Source organism: Anguilla anguilla, chromosome 8 (genome assembly GCF_013347855.1).
Source record: "Anguilla anguilla isolate fAngAng1 chromosome 8, fAngAng1.pri, whole genome shotgun sequence".
NCBI classification, from domain to species: Eukaryota; Metazoa; Chordata; class Actinopteri; order Anguilliformes; family Anguillidae; genus Anguilla; species Anguilla anguilla.
The window spans coordinates 30,925,434-30,944,309 of record NC_049208.1 but is presented as its reverse complement, the minus strand read 5'-3'; the positions used below and the strand labels follow the sequence as shown (position 1 = coordinate 30,944,309).

At 41.6% G+C, this 18,876-nt stretch overlaps 1 protein-coding gene across 4 annotated transcripts in view; it reads left to right on the top strand.

Moving 5' to 3' along the window:
* The window catches only part of LOC118233866 (growth factor receptor-bound protein 10-like), a 77,402-nt gene that overhangs the window by 13,818 nt on the left and 44,708 nt on the right, over positions 1-18,876 (top strand). Inside the window, exons 2-3 of one of the 4 annotated variants that reach the window (XM_035429914.1) lie at positions 3,948-4,064; positions 13,512-13,605. In XM_035429914.1, the coding sequence (XP_035285805.1) occupies positions 4,014-4,064; positions 13,512-13,605 (145 nt within the window). In that variant the 5' untranslated portion in view covers positions 3,948-4,013. Of the gene's footprint in view, positions 1-3,947; positions 4,065-8,849; positions 8,869-9,504; positions 9,562-13,511; positions 13,606-18,876 lie in introns of those variants that run through there. The other 3 variants (XM_035429916.1, XM_035429915.1, XM_035429918.1) reach the window with 3 other exon arrangements.

Genomic DNA, 18,876 nt, shown 5'->3' with positions numbered 1-18,876 from the left:
ATACAAGCTTTGACTTACCTTCCTGTTTTACTTAACCATGCTTCTGTTTTCAAATGTGTTGTTGTTCGTTGTAATCTGTGAAGCATAACATTAGTTTCAAGAAGTGTTATTCATTTGAGTAAATTAAAATGTTGTGTATATGTATATGTCTATAATATTTGGGACAAAGACATATTTCTTCTTGATTTGGCTCTACTCACAATTTTAGATTTGCAATCAAACAATGCACATGTGGTTAAAGTACAGATTTTCAGCTTTAGAAATAACAGCACTTTTATACATAGCCCCCCATTTCAGGACACAATAAGGTTTGGGTCACATGGCTTCACAGGTGTTTCTGATTAGCTGGGCATGTTAATTTGCTTCTTTAGTGCAGGTATAAGTGAGCTTAAGTGTCTAATCTTGATTCTCAGCTGTTGATTGCATTTTGAGTCTGTTATTGGCGTTTGTCAACATAAGGACCAGTGTTGTGCCAGTGAAAGCCAAGGAAGCCATTATGAGGCTAAGAAATATGAAATGGGCCAAACCTAAGCCTACCAAATTTAACTGTTTGGAGTTTGGAGACCAAAAGGAACTGGCTAAGATCCAAATCACCCCACTCATCTGTTTTGGCATGTATGGCTGCTACATTAACTGTCTCACTTGTCTTCATTGATCATGTAACTTCTGATAGCAGCAGCAGAATGAGTAGGACAGATGTTTGGGGGCTTTTCTTCATTATGGTGAGAATTCCTTGTTCATGAACTGTAGAGGTCTTCCTTGGGCTGCCAGGCCGTTTTCGATTACTGAGCTGACCTGTGTTGTTTTTCATCTTAATTATGTTCCAGCAGTTGATTTTGGTAAACCTAAGGTTTGGCCTGTGTCTCTGACTGTTTTCTTTTCTTATTTCATAGCCTCATCTTGGCTTCCTTGACTTTCTGTCCTTGTCTGACAAACACCAGTAACAGACTCCAAAGGCAATCAAAAGCCTATAATGAAGACTAGAACTGAAAGCTCTCTTATACTTGAAGTAAAAAAGCAATTAAACACACCTGACTATTCAGAAACACCTGTGAAGCCATTTGTCCCAATGATTATGGCAGTCTGAAATGGGGAGTATAAAAAGTGCCATTATTTCTTCATGGGGAAATCAAAATGTATCAAAATACCACAAAGAATCTGCACTTTAACCACATATGAAAAGTTTGATTACACAACTAAAATTATGGCGTACTGAGCCAAATCGATAAAAAATATGGCTTTGTCCCAAACATTATGGAGCTGTGTATGTGTGTGTATATATTATATTATATATATATATGTGTGTGTGTGTGTGTGTGTGTGTGCATGTATAAATCTCCACTCATGTATGTAACCACCAAAAACTGTCAGTTAGTCCAGATGAGGGAGGTCACATTTAATGGCCTATCGTTTACCATAGGAGCATTTGAGAACAAAGTGTTTCTAATGAAATATGGGAAGTTTGAGGAAAAAAAGTTCGAGGAAAGCAAGGCCAGGCGCTCCTAAAGTGGGTTCCTGTGAGAGGAGATCTCCATCATAGTTCGCTGGATCTGTGGAGCCCAGCAAATGAGTTCTCACTGTATTCAGAGCAGTACATAACAGAAAAACATGTTCGAACACCCACGTCGAAATCACGGTCTGTGCCCCCCCTCCACACACACACACACACACAGGGCTCATTACTATTGAGTCCTTTCAGTTTGCTTACCGATCCAAAAGGAAGGCATATTGTTTTGGCAAAATTCATGACTGAGCCATTATTAGCACTCACAGTTTGAAGGTTAAGCACTCTCCTCATACAGTCCTTGTTTTATGTCTAAATTGGGAAGGGAGATTAAAAACGCTAAGCTTCACAAATCATTGTTAAATAATTCAGGGCTTAGAGATGGCTTTTAGCACTTTGTCTGAGCTGTTTTCAGTTCTGCCTTGCAGTGAGGGTGCTGAAAAACAAGCAATGCAGGGGGCAATTTCTTAATGTCCATTTCCACTTTGGCCATATAGGTGGGGTTGCCAGATGTCCAGTCTTGCGCTGGAATGTCCGGTTTTCAGATTATTTGTACAGGTCTGGTTTGTGGTCCCAACCGGGCAGTATAAATGTCCGGTCTAAATATTTGATTGTAATGAATTCCATCTTCTGTATGCGCACTGGTACTCTTTCTTTCCTCCTTGAGCCCCTCTCCCGCAGTCTGTGATCGGTTCCCCCCCCCCCCCCACCCCCCAGTTTGCAATCAAGCTTTAAGCTGCCCAATGTTGCCTATATGTTCACATGCCTTTTGACATGGCACAGAACACATTTTCAATTTGTTAAAATTATTTACCGAAGACTGTACGATTCAGATTCTCACTTTCTGCTGGAACCGGAGAGAAATCTGGAATGCTCTCTCTAAAATCTTAAATCTTTGTGGTTTAAATTGCAGTAAAATTCAGACTTGCCTCTGATTGAATGGAACGCTATGTCCTTGACTTTAACAAACCCAAAGATGTCCAGCCAACTTTTGGTTATTTTTGCTACAGTGCACTAGTAGGATAGCTGACAAAGTCCTGCCAGCTAAATTTGTTGGCTGAAGATCTAGCTGCCGGTAGCTGCATGGTGCCTAAACATGGTGTTAGATTTTTTGACTTCAGTCAACTAGCAGACACTCCAGCACTTTTGGTGAACATGTGTCAGATGTAAGTGCTGAAACCGTAACTTATGGCCATGTTCTCGAACTCGATCTCATCTCGAGATAAGACGATACTCTAAGAAAACCTCGAGTTAGCTGGCTCCTATTTTAAGCAACCAAGAAATGATTTACTGTGGCAGATTTGACAACTTGTCTTACAGTAGCAGTACAGACCTTGGCAATCCTTGAAGCATACCAGTTGGGAAGTCTGGGCAGTTTTGTGCCTCCTGGGGATGTTGTTTGGGCATAAATTTATGTCTTGTGTATTAACTTTTGTACACGCATGGCTAGGGGTGTAGCTAGGAATTTGGGGCCCCCTTTTAATACAACAAATTGAATCATTTTTTGAACTGTGGGCCCCCCCCCAAGCTGTGGGCACCTAGAATCTTTCACCCCACTAGCGACGGCCCTGTGCATAGCTAAGCATGTGTACGTCACAGCTATATTTTTCACCCCTGTATTTATCAGGTGCAAGTTCTGAACATTGTCTAGGGTTCTTTGGGCAAGCTAGCATTATTAAATTGTGTATACAATTTAATGTTAACCATACAACTGCTTTGGCTATAAAACACACACAGGAGGTTGCACAGGTGGGATATTGGAGACATTTTGATATTCCACACAGACCTACATACACACAGATATACACACCCAGCTTCAAATGAATAAACAAAAACAGAGCAGCCACTTTAAACCTACAGTTTGGATTGACAAAAGTAAATCAACAAATATTTAACTAAATATATTACACTAACACAAAAAAAGGAAAAAAATTATCCTAAATCAAGGGTCGTCGGTGGCACCCAGGCACCCACCCAGTCTGCCAACAGGATGCAATACTGTGTGAATATCCATCACTAGTACCCAGATGCTTTATGGTCAAGACTGGATCCTCTGGATTTTCCTCTGATCAGGTCCAGCACTCGCGAAATTCCCCTTTGTCTCTGGATACAGTGATTTATAGGAGTGTGAAGTGCACCACCGTGTTCAGTGGGGGCTATAAGCCCTCTGACATGCTTCTCTGGTCCTCAGAGGTGTAGGCTGTCTGTGAAACTCCTGTTTGCTAACTTGTGCAACTGTCTGCATCTAGATTTATGATGGGGAAAGTGAGGCTTCACTGTGCTATCATTGACTCTTGGATTTGGACCAATCAAATGGCTTTATCATGGCTGTTGTTATTACTAGCTAACTGCCCGACATCAGCCTCAATTCCGGGTTTGAAATAAGAGCGAGGTGTTTAGCGAGCATTTTTCATGTTAATGTGTCGATTCGTTCTCTTCACAGGTTCTTGTTACACCAATCAAAAGTGAATGTGATACCCGAGAGAGAGAGAGTTTATAAAGGGATAAAATGGCTTTAGCCGGATGTCCGGATTATTTTCTTCACCACCCAAATTACCAGGTAATTAAAGAGCTTTTAAGTCTTTTCATTTATTATCCCCTTTATTTTTGTGTACATGTAGGCCTATTTGTATTGTCTGTAGATAGCTGCAAACTTTACTGAAGTTTTTCAGTGGGTGGCTGGGTGCACGCAATTAGGTAGCTATACTTTGGGAGCATTCGAAAATAAAGTGCAGAATACACATCTGACATAGGCAAGTGTATGTAGCCCACAAGTTGAACTGTATTCTAGTAAATCAACACCAAGCTACTAGCTATCTCCCTGAGTAGTAATTAGTAAAAGTATTTTAGAAAAAGCTGCACATTTCCCATAGCTACGGAACTCTCTCTCTGTTAGCCTAATTTTTTCAATTCTTTTTTTGTTGTGTTTGTTTTGTAGTGATAGTGAAAGTAATGTGCAAGCCTTCTCTTAGTGTTCAGAATGCTAACATTAACATTAGTATTTACATTGAGTGGACTATTTTTTCCCTCAAGGTGTGTATTTGTATGAGTGTGTGTGTGTGTGCATATTTGCATGTGTTTGCATGCATGCCAACATTATGCTTCTCCCCAAACACACAAAATCCAAAGGAAATGCTTTCTGGAACTTGTTTTTTTCTGTAACAAACTGATATTGCAACTCACATTGAACTACATGCTATGCTTTAAGTCAGTGCAGGAACACTTAGGTGGTGAAAGCAGTGATGTTTATAGTAAGGTACTGGCATACTTAACAGATTTCTCCGGCAAACCAATACAAGCACCAAACTTGTCGTTGTGTGCTGTTCTTGTCAGTTTGTTTACCTTGGATGTAGCTGTTTATGCCTATTCTAAATGTTCACTCACTGTCCAGTAAACTCTGCCAAATGTAATGCGTCTTACTCCTCAGCTCCACAGCATTGTGGTGACGTGCACTTGATAACCAGCGAAAGGTCACTGAGTTCAGCCTTTTGAGTCTGTATTTGTTAATAAGCGTGCAGGGTTTGCGAAAGCTGAAAAGAGCTGTGAAATTAGAGAGCGTTGGCTTGTTGATGGGGAGATTATCGGTAGAAAGGAAGCTTTTCTACGTATTCACAGTGCGAAACCTGTTTCTGCAGTAAATGCATCACCGCACAAACTGTCCTCCAGGCCTCGCCAAACTCATTTTTTTAGTCAACTGCCAGGGATCAAAGAAATGTAAAGGATCACAGTGGAAGCATGCTTGCGGTGGGTGCACATGCATGCGTGTTAGAGGATGTGAGTGAAGTCTGACATGTTATTAATCAGAGGGGCTTGGGACGTTTTGGGCTCTGAATTCTGAAGATTTCAGAAAGATGCTCCACTCCACCTGTTTTACAGTTTGTTTCCTATTTCTTCAGCACTCATATTCATCATCTGATAGATCTCACACGTGTTCCAAATGTGGATTGTGCATATTTGTGTGCTTATCATTTCTTGGGTAGTTAATCAAATTCAGAACTTGAGCAGATGAATGATGCATTAATATTCATAAGAATTTTCATTAATTGCAACTAGGATCAGCTCTGCACAGAAAATTGGTTCGTTGGAGCATCCATTAAGCTAGTATCCTAACATAAAGTGCTAGCCATCTGTAGTAAGTTTTCATAGCAAAGAGAACTGTCCTGATGGCAAGAATATCTGGCATTCTCAATACAAAGTGGAGCATGAGAAAACGGCTTTTGCCCTCAAGGTAAATTCACATTTCATAAAGATTACAACAGAGGAAAACTGGGGGATGTGGAATTTCTCATGTAACCAAAAAATCCTTTTTGTCACACACGGTTGTGTAAATGCGAACGGTTCCTGTGTGAGTTCGCATGTCCTACGTGTGTGAGTGTTGTCATGTAAAGTGAAGGGCCATGCTAATTTTACCCTCAGGCCCCCGTGTCATTGAGTTCAGACATTCAAGAGCTTGGGCATTCACTGCATACCAAAAAATCTCAAGAATGAGCATTAATATGCATATTGTGCTTTTCATTCTGTGTATGTGGTTGCGTTGCGTGTGTGTGTGCGCATGCGTGCTTGTGTGTGTCTGTGTGTGTATGGAATAAATAAAACTAGGGAAATTGTGTGATTCAAGTGGAATACATTAGGTCACTATGCAAGTTGTTTAAAAAAAATAAACAAAAAATAGAGCAACACTCTTTTCAAACTTGCCTAGATGGGAAAGTATTTTCTGTTTGAATAAACCTCATCCACTTTGCAGTGTAATATTTTGTAAACTTACAGAATGTTCCTTAACTCTAATCATATCCAAGTGATAAGTTTTCTATGTTTTTATGTTTATAAATATTTTGATAACTATTTAAATGTTGTTTCTGTGGAGAAGTGTTACGTGATTTTGTGTTCAAATGTGAATTTAAAATTGCTGCATGCTGTCTGGGGTCACTGTATTGCTGTGGTTATGAAATCACTGAAACTACTGATTTATTGATTTGACAATTATACCATCATATGCCAAATAAACATTTGTGAAATTATTGAAAACGAACACAAATGCAAATTGCATATTCAATATGTACGCATGCAATATGTGCTTCTCGTGTGTGCTTTTAAATCAATGTGTGTGTGTGCGCGTGCTCGTGTGCATGTGTAAAAAATAACATTAAACAAACATGTCTTCTCTTCTGTTAACAAGCTGTTTTTGACATACATGGTTTAAGAGGATTAAGTATTCTTTGAAATTGACATATACTCCACTTAACTCTACTACCCATACATCTTCCAAACCTAGCATTCTGGCACAATGATTGTGCTCAATTGCTTAATTTTTCACTAGTCACCATTTCGGTGGGTGCTTTGTACAGTTTCTGCTTCACAATTTTTAGATATATTCTCCAGATAGTCGATGTGGAGAGAAAGTGTAAAACAAAATGAATTACATTGACGAAAATGAAAAAAGGTGCAGTGTAAAAGAAAGGAAAAAAGTTTGCACAAAAGAGACCAATAACTGTCAGCTTTGAAAAGTGACTATAGGAAAGTTATTCATCTACATTATTGAGTGGAACTAGGTTCCTAAGAGACACCTCTTTTGTGTTTGAATGCACATGACTTATCATGGCCGGCAGATTTTGGCATGAAGGCACGAATGAAAAGTCCAAGGAACTATGCCTCGCCAGTCACTTCCTGGGATGAACATGCCTTCGAGTTGAGCACATCAGATTTCATGCAGTTGAACTCCACACACAAGCCTTTTAATATGTGCCCCTCCTGAAAGGATTAACCAGCTCATATTGCTACAGTTTTTGTTTTTGTTGTTTGTTCACACAGTTTTGTACGACCGTCCTGTGGATTTAGGGCTCTCCCAACAGTGTTGTGGCCCAGGCGAAAAAAGGAAGTTGCCCCTATTCCTGTTATATAAAATAGGCCCGTCATCTGACCAAGCCTAATATTTTAGAATTAAGTGGAAAATAAACACGAGATTGTGAAGTTGTGCGTATTGTCTCATTTTAGCCCTTATATTCTCTGGCTGATTTTCCTTATGCAACTTTTGTGTGCATAAATAAGGAGCAAAAGTGACCTCTTTACGCTGTTATATAACTCTGGGAGAATGTTATGGGACTTTGGGCAGATTTCCAAACCATTCTTGGAGCTGGGGAACTGGAGCTTTGCTCTGCACTCCAGGGGAAGCTCACCAACCACTGTCTTGAATGGATGGTTGAAATTGACCTCTGTGGAAGTAAAGGTTCCCTCTTGCCTTATTTTATCCCTTTTTCTCTATGTATTTTGAATCATCTGTTTCTCATATTTTACTCTTTGTTCCGCAAGTTTCCTTTCTTGAATTTATGCTGAACTTTAATGTGTTGCTCAGCTTTCTTTACTGTATTCGCCTTTCAGTCTGATGGCCAATTGGTGCACACACAAGTGCAGGGTAAGGCATCCCCTGCTGGGTAAATCGGTGGTTGGGGCTTTGTGTTCCTCCAGCTGTAACCTTTCTCCCCTAAAGGGTGAGGGAGAAGGCTGGGGGTGGGGGTGGCATTGGCAGTCTGAGGGTTTACAGCATTTCGTCTCTAGTCGTGAAATACTTCAGCGTGCGGTGACTCATTCAGTGCGACTTTGTAAATTAAAAAGCGCTGAATTTGCGTAGCCTTGTGACTTTTTCTTCACGGGAAGTAGCTTGTGCTTTTATGGGTCAGGTCGAGGACGGCTTGTTGGTTTGGGACAGTCCACTCCTCTCAGGCCTCATGATCACTTGGTCACCCGGGCTATAGACTGGATAGTCCCCCAGCCCCCCCAGTGGTCCCTTGTCATCACCAGCACCAGGTGTGTTGTTCTCTCCAAAAGCTCCATGAGCCAGTGACTTAAAGCAACCTTTGCACAAATCTAAGGAGAGGAATGCATCTCACTGAAAAAACAAGTTAATGTAAAAAAAACTGGTATCCTGTAGGAACCTGGCAGATTGCTAGGGGGCGCTGGTGCCTATGCATTAGTGTACTGAGGAATCCTGGATGATGTAACCTGCCCTTCTCTGGTAGGATGAAGAGGCAATAATGTCCTGCTGCACTCTTGGATATAGTCAGATATAGCCTGATCAACTTGTTAGGCCACCAGAATATATGGTTTACTGGTTCGCATCCCCTTTCGAATATGAAAATATTTGCTTTTCAATAAATGTCACTGGGGACTTTATATTGTTTCTGATCTTTTTGTTTTATGGTCTGTTTGAATTCATTTGCATAGCCCCCTGCCAGCAAAGTCATCCATTAAGATCTGATTGGTTTTTCCATCTGATCTGTCCTGTTTGAAGTTTAACAGAAAGTTTTACAAAGGCTTTGTGTGCCTGTGCTCACTGATGCCCCACGACACAAATTTCAACTACCATGCAGGTTTGGAGAGCTAATTTATATTATCTTTAAAGCATTTATGGTTGCTGTCTTGTTTGAAAGAAATACATTTTCAATTTGAGCATGGCTAATATTTAATATTTATGGGGAAATTGTTTTCCCCTGCTCATTGTAGTAATTTGCTGAAACGATAGTAAAAATTGCTTGACGGTGGTGTGGCTAGTTGCTAAAACACAATCAATCGAATATTTACATTTGTCCATCATACTGCTTTTTTTCTACATAAACGCCCGCCTCAATATCCAGTATCTCTTTATATATGAATTTATTCAGATTTAGTCCTTAAAGTAGGCTATAGTAGCTGTCCTTTCACAGGCCACGTGTGGGGGGCTTCATAATGAAAGGTACTTAAAAAAAAAAAAAAAATTCTTCCACAAGTGGCCAGTATCTTAAGTAGGTATTAACTACCTACCTTATTGCCAGCAGATAAAATGTTTAATTATAATTTGTGGCTGTTCTCGCATGTCTGTTAGCAAGTAAATCATACTTGGGAACACATCAATTCTGGTCGAAATTATACGAGTGGTCAAACTAGATATAGTTTCCTATAATAGCTGAAAGTTTCGCATTCGCGTTTACAGAAAGTGCCTCTCTAGCCACTGGCGGAGGCGCCAAAAAAGAGTGGCTATTTGAAACATGTCCTCTCGTTTTGATATTGCCACTGACAACAACCAGGTATATTGCGTTCTTTCCGTAAATTTCTTTTCAAATAATTTGTGCAGCGCAGTTTTATCAGCCTAAAAGCACGAGCGCGGTCTGCTGGTCTTTCGATTCCTTGAATGCTTTCAGGCTTTCCTTGAATGCGCGGCGATAACATTTTTGGCAGAGGGGGTAGGCCTGCTGCAGTCATGCTCTGCACGCCGCTGCGCTCCCGAAATGTGGCTTTGCCATTAGGACTGTGGCTGCCTTCGCACTGCAATATCCATCAGGTCCCCCCTCCCGTCCCTGAAACCTATCAGCGTTCTCAGAGTTGTAAATTTCCGTCTCGAGTTTTATAGATGTTTTCAGGGTGAGCCGAGCCCGGGGATCTCTTGCGGCGCTCAGTTCCTGGAAGATCGGGCTCTGTGTTCTTGGATTTCCTGGAAGCTGGAAATTGAAAATGTGGTTTTATATAGTTTTTTTCTTCTCCAGTCTTCGGTTAGAACCGCTTTAAATTAGAAAGCGTTTAAAGATCCGGGGGATTGACAAATTGGTCGTTGCATTTAAACAGACAGCTTTGGTTTTTAGAATTTTTTTTATAGGCTGTGTTTGAAAAGGTTGCGGAATAATCCTTTCTCGCCGAAACGAATCGCCCGTTTAGTCTCGAAACAAACGCGTTAAAAGAGATTTCAGCATTTCCCTCTTTCGTTTTCCTTTTGTCTGTTTTTAAAAAAAAGTTTTTATTGTTATTCATTTTTTATTTGCACACTTAAGGCAGGATTTCTGCCCAATTAGCAAGTCATGAGAAAACTTCGTGGAAAGAGTTGTGAAAAGCGTGTCTGAACTAACACAGCGGACTGTTCCAATATTTGTTTTATGTTTGTGTTGGCCAGTGACTGAAGTTGAACAGATGGTGGGGTTGGGAGCATTTTTAGGCAGATCAGGCACGCTCGCAGTGACATGCACATCTGTAGATCCCTAGTGTCCTCTCCAAGGTGAAAGGTTAGATTCTCACTAATCACTGAAGAAAATATATCTCATGCAGTCTGACTTAGTCTGGGCTATTGCCATGGTGATATTGTAGTAATAATAATAAGAACAACAGCAACAACAATAATAATAGTAGTTTTATTTTTATTATTCATTACTTTTGTTATTTAAATGGCCTTGTCTCCCAGCCTCACAGATTTAGTTTTCATATAATTTTATCTCTGATTCATCTCTGATTCATTATGTTACCCGGCTTATTCATAGAAACTTACTGTAAATTCATTACAGTTGCCCCACAGACACTGCTGGATGTTTGCTGCTATAATTCATATTTATCTCAATTATGGATTGAACCTACACGTTTTTGGTCCCTCAGTCAGTTTTATAACCTCTACACTGCTGATCTCCTGGATTAGGGATTTTCATCTAGAATCACTAGGTGAGACAAAGCGGTCTTCAGCATGAATCGAGTCCTTTGAGGCCTTGTTTCTGTTAGACAGAATCCACCTACCCCCTGTTCCCACTTGTCTGAAGAGCACTTAAGCATGCCTCAAACCACACTGGTCTGGGAGACATTGGCTGTCTACAGTAAAACTGTCTGGCTGAGCTGCACAGGGATGTGAGACACCTCTGTGTTGTCACAGCTGGCTACCCATGAGCCCTTTTTACTTTAGAAATTTGGACTCTTACAGTTGCAGCAGTTATAACATTGCTATTGGTCACATTCTTCTTTTATTATCAGTCAGTCTTTTTATCTCAAAATGAGCTACTTCTCATTCATTTATATTTAACATGAAGGTCAGTGTTCTTGTCAACCGTTCATTTCTTATTGAAACCGATGAATTAGCATATAAATAATTATAGTAGCTACATAACAAATGAAAGTGCTCAGCTCCTTTAACTGGAATAGACTATGGCATTGTTTTTTTATTAACTGGAGCGCAGCACTATAAACATCCACAGTTGCCTGGAAGTCAGGTGGCATTCCTTTGAATTGGTTGCATTCGGTTGATGTAATCTGATTGGTTAAACTCATCTGAGATTTTTGGCTCGAGTATGCCGTGCTACCCTGGAAGATTTTGGGGCCTTTGTGCCTTCCACCTTTAGCTAGCGATGCACATGCACACACCACTCAACACTCCACCCATAATTGTGTCAGTTATTCATAACAAATGACTTAAATCCAATCTCGGCCAGTTAAATTTTTCTATCACAAAACTCACTTATCCATGAATTGCTAATGGCGTCTTGCATTTCTCCTGTTTTTTAAATTAATTTTCAGTATTTTTTTAACACGGGGTCCCGGTCAAAGCTCATAAATTTAAGACAATGATAACGCTTTATAGAAGCGTGGGGGCGTGTTTCTAAGAGGAGTAACCGCGCAGACGCAGGAGTTCAGTCTGCGTGCGTCCGTGTGTGCGAGAGACAGAACGAGAGAGGGGGAGAGAAAACAAATGTACCGAGGGAGGGAGAGAGTACAGTTTGTCTATCTGCCTGCTGCGCTTGCCCTCGCAGCTGAAGTGAACTTAAGAAGCGGTCAGGGCAGGGTCATGCAGCGTAGTTTGGGCTGAAATCAGAAGGGATCAGTCACACTCGGGTAATTGGGTTATTTAGCTCTGTCTGGTGATGGCCATGTCTAGACGCATTTGACTTGGATTAGCTTTTGGGTCTGAAAAGCAGGGTGGGTACTTATTTTCATTTCCCATCTAATCAGATGTGATCGTGGTAAAAATGAAGCAGCAATTTGAATATTTTACATCCTATGGGGATGTTAATATGTTCCCAGTAAATATGTGGGAAAAATCCTTACGAACACTGCCTTACAGTCATGAAAATGCATGGCATGCCCCTCAAGTCTTTTTGAGTTTAGGGATGCACACATCTTGTGTGGGTTTTTGGAAAATAAAGTCATTTGTGATATTTGAGGTAGTGTGCTCTGTCAGGAGTGGCTGGCTTTCCTCATGCATGAGAGCCACGGGTGCATGATGTGTCCATATTTCGCTGCGGGAATTTAAATAAATAATATATTACATTTCTTAAAGCAGACTTTAAGGACATAAGTTCAAGAGCGCACAGCCTGCTCTGGGTTGCACGCACTCGCTGTGCTGCGTCCAGTGCTTGTTTGCATTTCCAAATCTGCTGTGTCCTCTTTTGTTGTTTTCTTAATATTGTAAGCAGCACACGCACGCACGCACAGACACACACAGACACAAGCACACACATGCAAACAAACACGCATAGAGTCTTGCTGCAGCACACAGACACATGCGTCTCTCCTCCTGCGAGTAGGCAAACATAGCCTTTGACCTTTTGGAGTCGCCTGGGGTAACAAGCAGTGTCTTTTGAGGACCATGTGTGTGCACATTTGCGCGTGCGTGCGTGCATTGTTTGTGCATGTGTGCGTGTGTGTGTATGTGTGCACGCATGTGTGCTTGTGCACGTGTGTGTGGGCGTGTGTGTGTGTGTGTCTGTGAGCATGCTTGTGCGCGTGTGTATGTGTGGGTAGGCGTATGTGTGTGTGGGTGTGCGTGCGCACCTGTGTGTGCATGTGTATGTATGTGTGGGCATGCATGTGTGTTTGTGCATGTGTGTGTGTGTGTCTGTGAGCATGCCTGTGTGCGTATGTGTGCACGCGTGTATGTGTGTGTGCAGGCGTGCTTGCATGTGTGTGAGTGTAAATGAGAGGCTCAGACTTCATCAGTCTCTTGTCAATGAATGATCCAGTTTTCCCCAGTGGTGGAGCGCTGTTCCTTTGTCCTCCTCCTCCCAGTCAGACCCAGCCTTCTGGCTGGCAGACATTATTGTGTTCAGTTTTGTTTCTAATTTCACTCTCAGTTCTGGATATTTGGTACCCTTATAATTGAGGTTTACTGTAAAGACCTTAATGGAGAATTATTTAAATACAAACAGGGTACTTTGATCATAATTACACAATTAGACTGAAATTGGGATGCTTAACTCATTTTGATGGCTTTTCTGTACTTCTGTCTTGGCAGGACAATGTTGACCGGGCTGCCACTCACAGACCACCTGATCTGATTGGACCAAATTTCCAACAGTCGTCCAGTCGGAATTCACCTAACCATCATGGCAAGTGTGCTCACACCATCTACATAGAGTGTTTAAGCAATGTGCATTGCTGTCAATTCTGTAATGTTTTTCCAATACAATACAAAAGGAGTATGTATTTGTGGAATAAAGCATATTTTATTAGGATATAATATGGATATATTTTAATTAATTCCAGTTTTATTCCTTTTCACTTTAAGTTAAACATCTGTCCTTTTTTGTTATATAGTTATAGCATGGTTTATCGTGCACAATTTTACTGCTTTTCGTTGGAAGTTTTTAAAAGGTAATAATCCTTATCCTTTCTCCCTGGCAAATCAAGTATATTTTGAGTGCAAGGCCTATCTCATTTCTCTGGTATAAATGTGTTTTGAACCCGTGAGGTAACTATGGTAACCTCATTTTTTAGTGAATGAAGTCCAACATTGTTTAAGATTAAGTGAAATGTCTCCGAGTCTGAGAGCACTTACTTCGGTGTTTAAAACTGGTACTGTCAGCAATGGGTAGAGGCGTCTGTGTGGGAGGGAGGGAGGGAGGGAGAGAGGGAGGCAAGCAAGCAGAGGAAAGGGGAGGTAGAGGTGTGTGTGTGTGTGTGTGTGTGTCTGTGTGCACGTGTGCCTTTGTGCCTGTGCATGTGTGTGTGTGTGAATGCATGCGCGCGCATGCGTGTGTGTGCGCACGTGTGCCTCTCTGCCTGTGTGTGTGTGTGTGTGTGTGTGTGTGTTTGCATGCATGTGTGTCTATGTGGATATTTGTGTGTATGGGGGGTTAGATTTGTTTACGAATAACGGACTTGCTCATTAAGCTCTAGCTGGGATATATGTTCAGCATGTTTCCATTGTAAACATTTGACCGATTCATAGGCTGATTTGTAAAGACTCTGGGGGTCCCATTGTAATTGCGCTTTCAGTGTAATTGTACAATACAGAAAATTTGCCCGTAATAATCGGAGCATGAGATTTAAGCACAATATTGACCCAGCATGGGAGGTGTGGCCTGAAATATGCTGGAATGTCTGGCAGTGGTCAAGAATGCTTGGTGCTGTCATGGAAATAAGCGAAGCAGAAATCACATTAGAATTTTATTTTCCGGGTCGTATGTAGTGTAAAAACGGATCACACAGGAGGAAGCCAGCGTCTGTAGGAAAGCAGAGATCATTGGCGCGGTACATCAGAGATTTTGTTTCTTGGACTCGATATACAGGAAGATTAATTTCATCCAGACATAGTAGAACATGTAATTTGAAAGTTTCATGTAACAGCTACCAGTCCTGCCTCCCACCCCCAACACCCCCCCCTCCCCCCCAAAAAAAACCCTTTGCCCTGCGGCTTCCCTGAACCCCCTGTCTGACTCCCGATACATTTCCATTTATGGAACCTCCTATGTTTTCTTTTTCCTGTTGAAGCTCCATGAAGCAGAAGCCTTGTTGGCGTAGTTCTTGTTGGCTCATAGGATGTTCTTTTAGTTGTTTCAATTAATCAGAGAAGTTTTTTTATGTAATCAGACGTGAACATGAGAGGGTCGATACGTGCCGGAGGTCAACTGTACGGCTTCGCCTCAGAACATAAAGCTGGCTAATGAGGGGCCGCTTGTTTGAAACGCACTGCTTGAACCTGACACTGGGTGAAAGTTCTGGCATATAAATCTGTGTTATAAACTGTTTTTGCATTAGAGGAGGATAGAGTTACTGACTGGAGTGTGCCCCTTTGTAAGATGTTCACTCTTTGCCATCAAGACACTGCTCCATTTTCCTTATTAGTGTAAAGAAATCTAATCTCTCGTAAAAAAAAAATAAATAAATACTTACGTGAGTTGCATTATGGGAGTTTGGTGGCAGCTTTTGGCCTAACATCATTTTCCTCTAGACATTTATCCTTGGCAAATAACATGATAGAAAAGCCATTTTAAAAATCTTTGGCCAAAAGCTTTTCAGCACTGTAGCACAGCTAGAAGCTACAGTAACGATCTACAGTACACTGTAGTTGTGTTTGTGGTTCTCATTAATGCAAAATGTTTGACTCCTTGGGGTGTTTTCCTGTCAAGTACATTAGCAGTTCTGTACTTTCTGTTCATTCAGTTAATTGCACAACTGCCTGGTGGAACAAAGCCTTTGCCATTCTCCCTGCTCTTCTCTCCTCTTGTTTTTTGTCATAATCGGATCTTCAGTGAAGTTGACCGAGCTCGTTTTCATAACGCACTGATGAGTGCACTGTAGTTTGTCATTGGTGTCATCTGGGGCGCTCTAGAGATGCTGGCAGCTGGATTTTAGGTGTTTTCGTTGGTCGATAGTATAGTGTCACACTGATAATGCCTCCAAGAAGCAGTCCTTTTTCGCTGGGGTGAAGCTGCTCGCTGTACATAAACGTGTCTCCCGTCTGTGGCTGGTGAGGAGAGAGTGGTTTAAGGCAACAGTGGCTTGGCATGCTCCCTTTTCTCTCCTAAAGTAAATGATTTCCTGAAATCACACCTGGGAAAAACAAAGTCCTGTTCACTGCAACTTCTGGATTCTGCACTATAAATCTCCCGAGCACGTTTTAGTTCAGTTTGAGCTTGTGCTTTTTAGCTTAAATCTGCTGTCATTGATTTATCTGTGTGTTATATGGATTCATCCCAGTTGGCTATATGCCTTGTGACCATAATGATACGTTTCATGATGGTGAGCTGGTCTAGATTGTCTGTATCTTTTTTTAATATGATACATTACATTAAACTGTTTCAGGGCAAATACTCAGATTTAGGTTACACGCATGTACAGGGCTGCAGAATTACCGCTCAGTTTAATAGGGTTTGAAGCCCTGCTGGGGACATACCTCCTCTAAAGAATCTCTCCTCAATCTTGTGTCCTGTCCTCCCTCTCCCTCCCTCCCTGAATTTTCGTGAGCCCCTCTTCAGCCCCTCCTTCCCCTGCTCGCTCTCTCTCTCTCTCTCTCTCTCCCCCCCTCTCTCTTTCTCTCTCTCCCCTCTACCCCTTCTCCATCCATCCATCTTCCCTGCTCCACCCCTCATCTGTACCCTCTCTCACTTTTATTCTTTCTGTCACTTTCTACCTCTTCTCTCTTCTCTGAAGACATTAAGATTTTGGTCTGATATGATTCCAGTTTTATGAAGGGCGGTCATCTGCATGGTCTCCTAAACTGCTGAAATAGTGTGTGGAGATTAGGCATGGTCATCATGCTTGTGGAGGAGGGTCCCTCTGAAGCAGAGAACTCGTAAAAGTGATGGAACTCCAGAGAGGGCTGCGCTATCTACTGCTTGGCATGACCGTGAGTATGTGGCACCAAGCCCAGCTATTGGTCCAATACTACTATCAGGTTGGCATTAAGGACAAGTGTTCATTTGTCCCGAATGAACTTGTGCAAGTGCACGGTAGCTTGTTTTGATGCCATCATAAATTCAGTTAGGCTTGAAGAAAAGTGTGCAGGGTGTTGTCTCTGTAGTGACTGTAGTGACTACAGCACTATAACTTGCACTGAGAATATTTGCACCTGATATAGTTATGACCTTTCCATTTCTGTACTTAATCCTAATATAAATATACCGGAGCTTGTCACACGCATGATGTTACTGGCTGAGTTACTTTAAGACTTTGCTTGCTGTTTAAATGATTAACCTGGTCTTCCAGAGGATTTTGTCTAGTCTTTTCAGACAGACCACAAGCTCTTCCCCATCATCAAGTTGAAGTTGGCCAGGCAAGCTTGTGGTGGACCGGTGACTCAATAGTGATTTATGACCAGGTGTACAGTGCAACCAAATCCCTTGGATCTGAACTTGTGTAGGCCGTTAACCTCTGCACACCTTGTAGCTTAATGGCAAATCACAAAACAGGCCTGCTGGAATAGACATTACTGCGAAATCGCTGTTGCTAATGATAATGGTAATTCTGTGGTATCACTGGAGGGTCAGCACATCCCTTGGGGGTAGCAGGAATAGCATTTAGTTAGCAATAGGAAATGTATATCAAATCAATGGCCCGCACAAGGCAGATTTATAAATCTTTGGTATGTCTGACTAAACATTTTTCCCGAGCGTGTTTTTTTTTCTCTCCGCTCCCTAAGTGCCTTACTGTACTGTACGTTTTGCAAACATCTGTGGATTTCTGTTCTTTTTGGACAGAGGACATAAGCGCTGTCTTATCACGGTACTTGTAATGCATGCAGGGTACATCTGGTTGTAATGAATGTGTCTGTTTTCACACTGAAATGTGCCATATGGAAGCTGTAGAGTGCTTGCTTTCTGCATTGTCTCCTTAATAATAACAGGAAATGTTTGAAATAACTTTGTGTTCAGATTATCTTGCATTAAGACCCATCCTGGAAAGAAAAAAGAAATCCTTCAGCCCATCGTATAATTTTTTTGATTTGGATAGTGATCTCTAAGAGGTTTTGCACAAAATGGCCTGCACCTAATAATTATAGATCAGTGTTTATTTTATATAATTATCACATAATTTAAATTAATGAGCCCTTATATGGTGAGTCTGAGCTAAAAGTTTCCACCTTGTAACCTAAGCATATTGTTGCACGGTTGTGTGCACTGAACTATAATTATACCGCAAATGCCTTTACAGCAGTGCGGTTTAGTGTTTGAGAAATCGCTCTGTTCATATGGCTACAGGTTCAAATCCCTAATACAGTACTGCTGTTGTTCTGCCTCTGAGCACCTTTGAAGGGCTTAACCTTGCTTTAGTACCTATCCCCGCGGTTTAAATGAATGGCATATAAAAATGCTAGCTATGCGACTTCCCCTGGATAAGACCGTCTGCTGAAGAAATAATGTAATTATGGCATTACGGTTATTTTTGGTGTGCGATTCTGGGTTGGGTACCCTTGGCGTAATCCCGCTCTCTGCCGTCTCCTCCTGCCATCTCCGTCTCCGCTTCGGCATGTGAGGAATGCCGTGTGTGACCACACGTTACCGCAGACCGAGGAGCAAAATATCAAGGTGCAAATAGCTGGAATTTCTTAGCCTAATACCCTTGATCTCTTTTTTTTTTTTTTTTTTTTTTTTTTTTTAAATAGCGTTTGACAATAATCCCGCGGGCTTTAGGATCGCGTCCCCTTCGTCTCCTTGGTGCTTTGCGAGTTCTTTTGTAGATTTTTTTCAGACGCCCGAAGTGACAGGAAAGAAATTACCCGTCCCGCTCGGCCAATTTCCTCGTCGCCAGCAGCTGACTGAAATCCACACACGGCTTATGTCATGCCTTAGCGAACGCTTCCCTCCCGGGCCGCATTCCGGAGACCAGGATCCATCAATACTTCGCATTTAATGCTTGCGTTATGAATGCTAATGGTA